Below are 10165 nucleotides of genomic sequence, written 5' to 3'. Positions count from 1 at the left end.
GATAACTACAGGGGTAAGAGGAGCAAGACGCACCTGTCTACTTGGAGTTAGGCCTCTGGCAGCTCTGCTGCTGTACTCAGAGTGATTCTGCTTCAAGGCCCAAGGCAAATGCTGACAAATGGGCTGCGCGAGGTGGACTTGACCATACCTCATGTAAAATAAGCCCATTCAGCCATGTTCAAAGAGAAGCTACTCACTGGGCCACCGTGCTTAGCACAGAGCCATGACCAAGAAACAGTGGAAAATTCCTGAACTCTATAAATGTCTTGGGGTTACTTGTATCTAGGAGAAGAGGTGGTATTTGACATGAAGTATATACTAGTACATCTAAAAAGGTACAATTTGAAAAATATGAAATCTCTTGTTCATTAGTAATCTGGTAACTAATGACTGATTATTGTGCGCCTGGGAAGTCAATCAGCATGCAGTGCAGTACAGGCCCAGGGAAAGATGGGAGGGTGCAGGCTGCTCTCTCTGTGCTCGTCACCAGGTCATGCTCTGTCACTTGATGAAGACCTCCCAGTCCGTGCCAATGTTCAGAGAGAGCTTCTTTAGGCTCAGGGTGGACGTTTTGGCACAATATGTAAAAGCCACAGGCTGATCTTTACTACCTAAATATCAAAATAATAAAAGGGAAAGTTTGATATGTAGGCAAGAAAATATTTTCTTTGTATCTGAAATGTTTCTTACTCTGTCTTTAAACCTTATACCCAAGTTAGGAGAATCCAAATTAAAAGCACTTTAAATCATAGACTTCCAGGAATTTTTAAAACATGAAATACTCCTTTATTTTGAATGCAGCATTGGTCAAAAAGAAACTGTAAAGAACAAAGTGATTTTTTTCAAGAAATGCAATAGGTAAGAAAGGATACATCCCATTCTATGCCCTTGAATAAATTCCATAAATATGAATAGGATTCTCCAGGGTTTCAGAGAGCTGCAGTTTAAAAAATAATCAAAGAAGCCACAATATTGCTTCAAGTCTCAAATAATTTTCCTTAGAACAATATTAACAGCTTACAGTTCGTAGAAGGACTAGTTGATAAAGAGAAGCAGGTTGGCCTTGCTCCTTCTTGCTACTAGCACACAAATGTACTTTCTCTGCTAGAAAGGACAGAGTCCATTTTGGCTAAGCACACTATGTTAACTTCAGGACTAATTATCTCTTCACTGATAATATTTCTATGTTTGCAAATAGAATTGGCCAATTTTCTCACCAGGCGAGTGGGTGGTCACAGAAGATGGCTGCTGCTTGAGGCCAAGGACCCAGATCTGTTCCACCACACACTTGCTGAGATAATGACCCTTCTTATCAGCACAGCTGGAATAGACACAAATGGCATAAAGAAAGGAGAGGAAGAGGGATTTGGATTGGTCATCAGGTCACCATCCCCAGCCATGTGAGTTCCCTTCCGTTCTTTTCCGATGAAGTTACGAACCATATAGGTCATACTTACTAAGATGGAGAGATGGGGAAAGATGACTTTATGTGCTGAAGGCTAACTAGACAGTGGCCAAACCCATTTCCCTTTAGCAAGATTTGAAGAGAATCACATAAGGAAATTGAAATTGAAATTGAAATATGACTTAGACACTGTAATCAATTTGTAAGCAATCAGATACTTAATGAATTGTTAATTGGATGAATAACTGGGATTAATGCAAACTTAAATTCTTTTAAAAGATCTTTTAGAGGGGAAGGAAAGGAATATGGAGACAACAATGAAGGGAGGTATATGGAGTGGTTGAAAAATACCCCAGGGGGACATAAGAGACTCCTAACTGTCCTTCCTTCCATGAATGCAATGAGTGTAAATCTACCCATGGAGTTACTAACTCCCTTTGAGAGAATGAAGATGGAACACTCTCTAACTCCTTATATAAAATTAACTCAAACTTGATTAAAAACTTAGGTGTAAGACCCACAACAATGAAAGAGCAGAAAACATTGGCGATATGTTTCTTATCATAATAAAGATGTTTTCAGAGACTAAACCCCTATAATAAGGGAAATAAAGGCAAAAATAAAACGTTGGGTGACTAGAATAGGTGGGAGTAAGGAAGAAAGGGAAGAAGGAGGGATTGAGGGAGGGAGTAACGGGGGGCACATAAACTGGACATTTGTGAAAAGACACAAGTAGCAGCTTCCCTGTGGATGCACCTCAAAGACCTCCAGCAGATTGAGGGAACTTAATCTGGGGGTCTGTGTTTCTTTTCAATATCCTTTCATGATAAAAACTCAGCAAATTGGGCAGAGAAGGAATATACCTTAACATTTAAAAGCCTATGTGACAAACCCACAGCTAACATCATACCAATGATGAAAGCTGAGCGCGAAACCGCCAAGATCAGGAACAAACAAGAATGCTTTCTCTTACCATCTTTTAGCTGCCATTACCTGTTGATCAAAACACCTGAAGAGAATGAAAACTTCCTGTGCAAGAATTGCTTCTGGTGGAGGTATTGGAATGAATGGCCGTCATCGAGATATAGTTCACCCATGGCCGAACCCTGGAGAGTGAATCACAGGTGGAGAAAATACTTACAGAATAACTTTCAAGATAAAGAATGGCATTCCTTAAGTAATAGTCAATGCTAAGTGGCAGAGCACCAGAGGTCACAGTGGTATAGAAGGAAAGTTCTGTCATTTTCAGTTCTTGGAGTTCTTTTTATTTGTTTTGTTTAATTTTTTTACATCGTTGTTCATTTTTAAACAATATTTGCTTTCCCCCACCCTCTCAGGTATAGTCCCCATAGAGTTTCCTTCACCAGTGCACCTGTGCACCATCACCTCAGTCCCCTGTGTTCCTCCCTCCCTCCCTCTGATCCCTCTCCCTCCTCCTTCCCTGTAGGATGTCTCTGATTTATAATTGTCTGTTTTTGCTTTGTTGTGTTTTGTACTGTTGTTATTTTTTTTTACACTGATGTCTTCATTGGTTCCCCTATATTCCTGCTATAAGTGAAACCATGCAGTATTTTTCTTTTTCCTTCTGGCTTATTTCACTGAGCATAATTCCTTCTAGTTCCATCCACATTGCTGTGAATGGCATGAGTTTATCTTTTTTGATTGCTGAATAATATTCCATTGTGTATATATACCACATCTTCTTGATCCAGTCATCTATTTGTGGGCATTTGGGTTGTTTCAGGTTTTACCTAGTGTAAATAGTGCTGCAATAAACATAGGGGTGCAGGTGTTCTTTTGAATCAATGTTTTTGTGTCCTTTGGGTAGATCCCTGGGAGTGGAATTGCTGGGTCATATGGTAGCTCCATTTTTAGTAGACTGAGGAACCTCCAGACAGCTTTCCATAGTGGTTGGACCAATTTGCATTCCCATCAGCTGTGTAGGAGAGTTCCTTTTTCATCACATCCTCGCCAATATTTGTTGTTGCTAGTTTTTTTTTTAAATATGTGCCATTCTTACTGGTGTAAGGTGTCATTCTTACTCTTCTCAATGTGGTTTTGATTTGTATTTCCATGATGATAGGGATGTTGAGCATTTTTTCACACACCTATTGGCCATTTGCATCTCTTCTTTGGAGAAATATCTTTAAAGTTCTTCTGCCCATTTCTTGACTGGATTGTTTACTTCGTTTTTGTTGAGTGGTGTGAGATTTTTGTATATCTTTGTGATCAGTCCCTTATCAGTTGTATGGAGTGCAAAAAATTTTTCCCAATCAGTGGGGTGTCTCTCTGTTTTGGTTAATGTCTATTTTGCTGCACAGAAGCTTTTCAGTTTGATGTAATGCCAGGTGTTTATCTTTTCCTTGACTTTCTTTGCTTTGGGTGATGAGTCTTTAAAGATGTTACTGAAATGTATGTTATGTAGTATTTTACCTATATTTTCTTCTATATATGTTATTGTTTCAGGTGTTACATCCAGGTCTTTTATCCATTTTGAGTTGATTTTTGTGCATGGTGAGAGGGAGTGGTCTAGTTTCATTCTTTTGCATGTGGTGGTCCAGTTTTACCAGCACCAATTATTGAACAAACTGTCCAAATTCCATTGCATATTCTTTGCTCCTTTGTCAAAGATTAGTTGTCCATATAAATGTGGCTTTATTTCTGGGCTCTCTATTTGGTTCCATTGGTCTATGTGTCTGTTTTTGTTCCAATATCAAACTGGTTTAAATATTATGGCTTTATAGTATAGCTTGAAGTTTGGAAGTGTGATACCTCCTTTCTCTTTTGTTTTCATCAGTAGGGCTTTGGCTATTCGTGGTTTTTTGTGGTTCCATATGAATTTCATCAGTATTTGTTCTATTTCTTTGAAGAATGTCATTGAGCTTTTTAAAGTCAGCCAAGCTGGACAATGACAAGCCGGATGAGAAATGTGCTAGATAAACATAGATGATGTTTACCACCTTTATATAGTGTCACATATTTAAAAGGCTATCTCTACAAAGGTTGTTACAAAGTAGTAACAAATGACCATGTGTAAAAAGGTAACATTTTTCAAATACCTTAGTGCTTAGAGCCACCCGGAGTCCATAAGGGAAATCAGCCATGCAGCCGGTGGATTTTCCTATAGTTGTCTTTATTGGTACTATACTTCCACCTCGTTGAAACACTGGTATCTATAACAGAGAAACTCTCAGAGAAGGATATTCAGAGAAGGCAATTTCAAAATAGGATTTTAAAATATTTTATTGTATATGACACATTCTTTGCTAGTAAGACTCAAAGGCAGAATAAATTTATAAGCACAGAGATGGCAATTATGGCAGCTGACATTAAAAAGAAGAGTTCAAGCACTAGAAAATGGTCCATATTTGAGTTGGGGAAATCCTTATCCTTCATCAATCTATTATCTATTCTGAACATCATATAAGCAGCTTTTCTTGTTCTGTATTTTTAATTTTCTGTCAATATAATTACCATGTTTATCTCTAGGGTGATACTAAAGAGTGAATTTTTCTGTGTAAGCAGGCCCAGATATCTGAGATCATTGTTTCATAATAGGGTTCATATTACTATTGACAATTTTTAAAAATAACATCAATACATATTGATTAATCTTCCTACTATGCATGGCTGTAGTAGTGGTTGTGATTCAGCTGCAGGAACAAATTTCCCTTTAGAAATGCAGACTGAATGGGCCATTCCAACATCATATCTGATAGCATCCCCTTGGGTCAACAGGTCTGGGGTTACCACTAAAACCTATGTTTTGGGGAAGTGATTCTGTGGGAGGTCATTCTGTATGGCATGTGTGGTAACCACCATGAAAGTTCTTTCTCCAGTATTGTTATTTTTCTCAGACAAACAAATGTGAACATATAGGGTAAAGAGTGGTTGGGCCCCATTGTTTCATACCATGATATCAGAGTATAAGTCACTTTAAAACCTTTTCTTACATTTTAACAGATGGTTAATATATTCCTGTACTACATAATTCACCAATTTAAAGTGTGCAGTGAAATGGGTTTTAGTATATTCAGTCATGCAGCCGTTGTCACCATCAATTTTATGTATTTTTTTAAAGATTCATTATTTATGCATACAAGAACTGGGTGAGAGGATTCACTAGAGACAGAGTGGGGAACAGAACAGGTGGATTGCCTGAAATACACTGCTGAGGGGAGCAGTGGGTGAGACAGGAGAGGTCTGCTGCACCATGTGGGTCACCTCCTTGGCCAGGGATCGAACTTGTGCTGTGGTGGCTGAGGATAGCTTCATAGTGCTGAGATTTAACATTTTGTGCCACCAGGGAGGCTCTACCATCAATTTTAAAAAACATTTTCATCACCCCAAGAGAAACTCATCTATCTGCAGTCATTCCCCATTGCTCCCCAAACCCTCCTTCTGCCCCAGGTCTTGGCAGCCACTAAGCTACTTTCTGTCTCTACACGTATGTGTTAGGCAGAACACTAACGTCCTTGGTTTTTCCTGTATAGGCACATGTGATGCCCTGAGTGTGTCCCCTTCCCCAAATTCATATGTTGAAACCCTAACTCCCAGTTACTGTATTTGGAGGTAGGGCCTACATGGAGTTGGTCAAAATTAAATGAGGTCATAAAAGTGGGGCCCTGGTGATAGGATTTGTGTTGTTATAAGAAGAGACACAGAGAGCTGAACCCATGTGGGGGCACAGCAAGAAGGCAACTGTCACAAGCCAGGACAGCGTTTACTTTCTCAGGAACCGAATTAGTTGGCTTCTTTGCCCAGGTCTTTGAGCCTCCAGAACTGTAAGAAAATAAATTTCTGTTGTTGAAGCTACGGAGTCTATGCTGTTTTGCTATGGCAACCCAAGCTAATAGAGCACACTCACGAAAATAATATGAAAAGAACTTACAGTGTCCAAGGCTACTGGAATCTTCACAGTGTGTGCTCCTTCCCAAAGAGCAAATGTCTTAGAGTCATACCAGAGCTGAAAAGGAATAGCCCCAATGAAAAAGAGTATATGAGCAACTCTGTTCATAATTTAACTATTCAATGAGACACCCACTCATCTGGATTTCAAATTACCAGAAAACTAAAATAAGTATAATTAAAAAAAATCTTGAGTTTGAATTAGAAAGAACATATGCTTTTAAGAAGATTTTAAAAGACTAACCCAGTACTATGACAGATCAGTTTGGCTAAAAGGCCATTCATTTGACCATCCACATATCCAAAAGTTGTTACTGAACAATGGGTAGATATGCTGGGGACACATGAGTGAATAGAAAGGCACAGTTCCTGCTCATAAATTGTATAGTTCAATTGCCTTATAAAAACCTACTGCCTCTCATGGTAAAAGAGATGATGAAAGAGAAAAAAACAAAAAATAAAGAAAAGCACATTGCAAGCAAATGAATTATAAATGAGACAGCAGAAAGGGAAAACTTCAGAGAAGGAAAAAAAAACATGGAAACTTGAATTATTAATATTATTTCTTTTATAATTTTTGGGGTACAATTTAGGGATGAGGCTCAAACTATTAGCTGGAATACCTCTTAAGGGAGGTTAGTTGCTAACCAAAATGTCCTATTAAGTAATTTAATGGGATAAATCCTTAAAATATCACCAGAAGCAGCATTAAAAAAGCCCCTTTCTTTTCTTTTCTTTTTTGTCTCTCTTTTATCCCAGCACAATTTCTGGCAGCTAAGAATTCATTTTGCAGATTCACCTCCTGGGATTACCACATCTTTTATGTAGCTGGGCTACTGAGTCTGTCACTGCCCTACTGTGAGTGTGAGGCTATCATTATCTTCAGTGAACTCTAAAGTCAATGGGATTGTCAGGATACATTATCTTTGGCTGGATTCAATTTGCTGATGTTTTGTGAAGGATTTTTGTCTGTGTAAAGAAATATCCTCTTAGCTTTAATTTCTTGTAATGTCTTTCTTTATTGAGTTCTAGTATCTCTAGATAGTTATGTGAGTGAAAGGCAAAAAAAAAAAAAAAAAGATTCAATCAAGATTTGGTGATTACCTGTCCACTATTTTCAGAAGTAATCAGAATGCAAGGTTGAGGGTATGTGTTCTGATGCTACACAAAGATTCCCAACCTAGGGCCTCCCTGGTGGCAACAAGGGGTTAAGCACCACACTATGAAGCAATCTGCAGCCTCTGCAGCATGAGTTCGATGCCTGGCAGGCCAGAGAGAAACCTACATGGCAAAGCAGACCTCTCCTGTCTTGCCCGCTGCTCCCCTCAGCAGTGTATTTCAGTCAGTATGCCTGTTCTGTTCCCCACTCTGTCTCTGATGAATCCTCTCACCCCCTTCATCTCTGGCCTGTACTCCAGCTCTTGTATACATAAATAAATAAATCCTTAAAAAACAAACAAACAAAACCCACAAAGATCCCCAACCTAGGAGTGGTCTAACTGGACAGAACACCTTTAGATTGGACCTGGAACTCAGTCACCAAGCTTCTCACCCAACAAGTGCTTATCAGAGGCCTACTATGTGCCAGGTACCAGTCTAGAGGCTGGAGATACAGCAGTGAACCTAAGAGATAAAAATCACTGCCCTCAAGAAGCTGACATTCTAATGGTTGTTGTTGTAATAAACCAAACATCTAAGTAAACAAAACATTTAACAAAAGAGAATATTAGGAGGTGGCATGTTCTATGGTATGGGGAAAAATAAAAGATGAAGGAATGCTGGACAGAACTGGGGGCCATTTAAGATTTAGAATCTTAATGTGTTTTTTTTTTTTTAATAGAGGCATTTATTTATTTATTTGTTTGTTTGTTTGTTTTGTTTATACAAGCACTGGGTACAGTCAGAAGCGCAGGAGGGTGAGAGAATTCACCAGAGCCAGAGCAGGGAGCAGAGCAGGCAGAAGGACCGAAGTACACTGCTGAGGGGAGCAGCGGGCGGCAGGAGAGGTCTGCGCGCCCTGTGGGACCCGCCTCTGGTGCCCGGGGAGCAGCCGGGGATCGAACCAGCGCCGCAGAGGTTGCGGGCAGCTTCGCAACCCAGCGCGCCACCGGGGAGGCCCTAAGATTTAGAATCTTAAATAGGTGGTCAGAGAAAGCCTCACTGAGGAGATAATTAAGCAAAGACTTGAAGGTAAGGGAATGGCCATACAAAAAGGTGGGAAGAGTGACCGTGAGGGACTTTAGATCGTCCCCCTATACTGTGTGAAGTGGTTCTAGTTAAACAGTGAGATAAAGGTCTGGCAAGAAACACTTGGCTCTTTCACCCAGCGTTTGTGAAGATATAGCAAAAGAAATAATCGCAGAAGCCTCTGGGAAACAGCACTGAAGCGGCAGATCATTAGTAAACATGTGTGGCTAAGTCAGAAAGTTTCCTCCTCAGGGGAACCTACTACTTTGTTAGAACGAGCTTGAGAAACTCTCAGCAGAGACACCTGGCAGGACAACTTATTTAGTTGATGTTGTATTCAACCTTTTCTCAGGTTTCTGTTTGGCAAGGGTCCCTTTGTAAAGAGTCTTCACTTTCAAAACTAGAAATTACTGACAGGACCAGAGGAAAGATTCATGAAAACATGAGAGAAAAAGGCCTCCCCGGTGGCGCAGCGGTTGAGCACTGGGTTGCGAAGCTGCCCGCAGCCTCTGCAGCACCGGTTCGATCCCCGGCTGTTCCCCGGACACCAGAGGAGGGTCCCACATGGCTCGCAGACCTCTCCTGCTGCCCGCTGCTCCCCTCAGCAGTGTACTTTGGTCCCTCTGCCTGTTCTGCTCCCCGCTCTGGCTCTGGTGAATCCTCTCACCCTCCTGTGCTTCTGACTGTTTCCAGTGCTTGTATAAATAAATAAATCTAAAAAAAAAAAAACTTTAAAAAAAATGAGAGAAAAGTTCATTATTATATCAATAATGATGAGTGTAGCAGGCTGAGTGGTGGCCTCTTAAAAAGATATATTCATTTTCTAACTCCTGGAAGGAGTGAATAGCCCCTTCTGGGGTAACAGATTTGACAAAAGTAAGGATACTGAGATAAAGAGAATATTTGAGGCTATCCAGGTGGGCCCTGATTGCCATCACAAGTGTCCTCAGAAGCAAGAGATGGAAGAGGAGAGCCAGACACACAGAGGGGAAGGCCATGTGGAGGAGGAGGCAGAGACTGAGTGATGAGGCTGCAAGCCAGGGAGTGCTGAGGATTGGGGGGACCTCCAGCAGCTGGGAGAGAGGCATGGACTACACTCTCTTTCAGAGGCTCCAGCAGGAACCAACCCTGCTGACACCTTGATTTTGGATTTCAAGCCTTCAGAACTCAGAGAATAAATTTTTTGTTCTTTAAATAAAGCCACCATTTTGGTGGCAGTTTGTTACAGCAGCTTCATACACTAATACAACAACCAAACACATAAAGCTGGGTGGAGGGGAACATTGGCCCTGGGTGTGGTTTCATGGTAATGCCATCCCATCACTTGATGCCACTGCGCTGTGAGTGTGGCCTGATTCACTACCTCACCACTTGCCTTGAAAGCCCAGGAATATCCTGACGTAGCCATCCCATATCAGTTCAGTATCCTTCGTGGCTCTTTCCCCTGCCTGCTGAAGCCTGCGGTGACACTCCAGTGCTCCGGGACTCTCCATGAGCTGTCTCCTTCCTGCTCTCCATTCCACTGCCTCCGCTCCAGTCTGGTTGACGCATTTCTGCCCTATCTTTTCTCCTGATCCCTTTGAATATATCTGTTGTCTGTCTCTGCAGCACATGGGTTATTCCCGCCTCTCTGCTGTGCGCTGCCTGGGTTTAGTGCCCGGGGTT

The 10165-nt window shown here is 41.0% G+C and overlaps 1 protein-coding gene across 1 annotated transcript in view; it reads right to left on the bottom strand.

The window, feature by feature from the left end:
- Positions 1 to 501: 501 nt before the first annotated feature.
- GANC (glucosidase alpha, neutral C) overlaps positions 502 to 10165 on the bottom strand; it is a gene marked incomplete at both ends in the record, with an annotated part of 57649 nt that continues 47985 nt past the window's right edge. Inside the window, 5 exons of the mRNA XM_084239988.1 lie at positions 502 to 611; positions 1218 to 1321; positions 2399 to 2511; positions 4465 to 4578; positions 6297 to 6371. Coding sequence (XP_084096114.1) covers positions 502 to 611; positions 1218 to 1321; positions 2399 to 2511; positions 4465 to 4578; positions 6297 to 6371 — 516 coding nt within the window. The remainder of the gene's footprint in view (positions 612 to 1217; positions 1322 to 2398; positions 2512 to 4464; positions 4579 to 6296; positions 6372 to 10165) is intronic.

This window comes from Talpa europaea (genome assembly GCF_964194135.1).
Source record: "Talpa europaea genome assembly, chromosome: 8".
NCBI classification, from domain to species: domain Eukaryota; kingdom Metazoa; phylum Chordata; class Mammalia; order Eulipotyphla; family Talpidae; genus Talpa; species Talpa europaea.
Note: the sequence above shows the minus strand (reverse complement) of the source record. Positions and strands in the feature narration are given on the sequence as shown.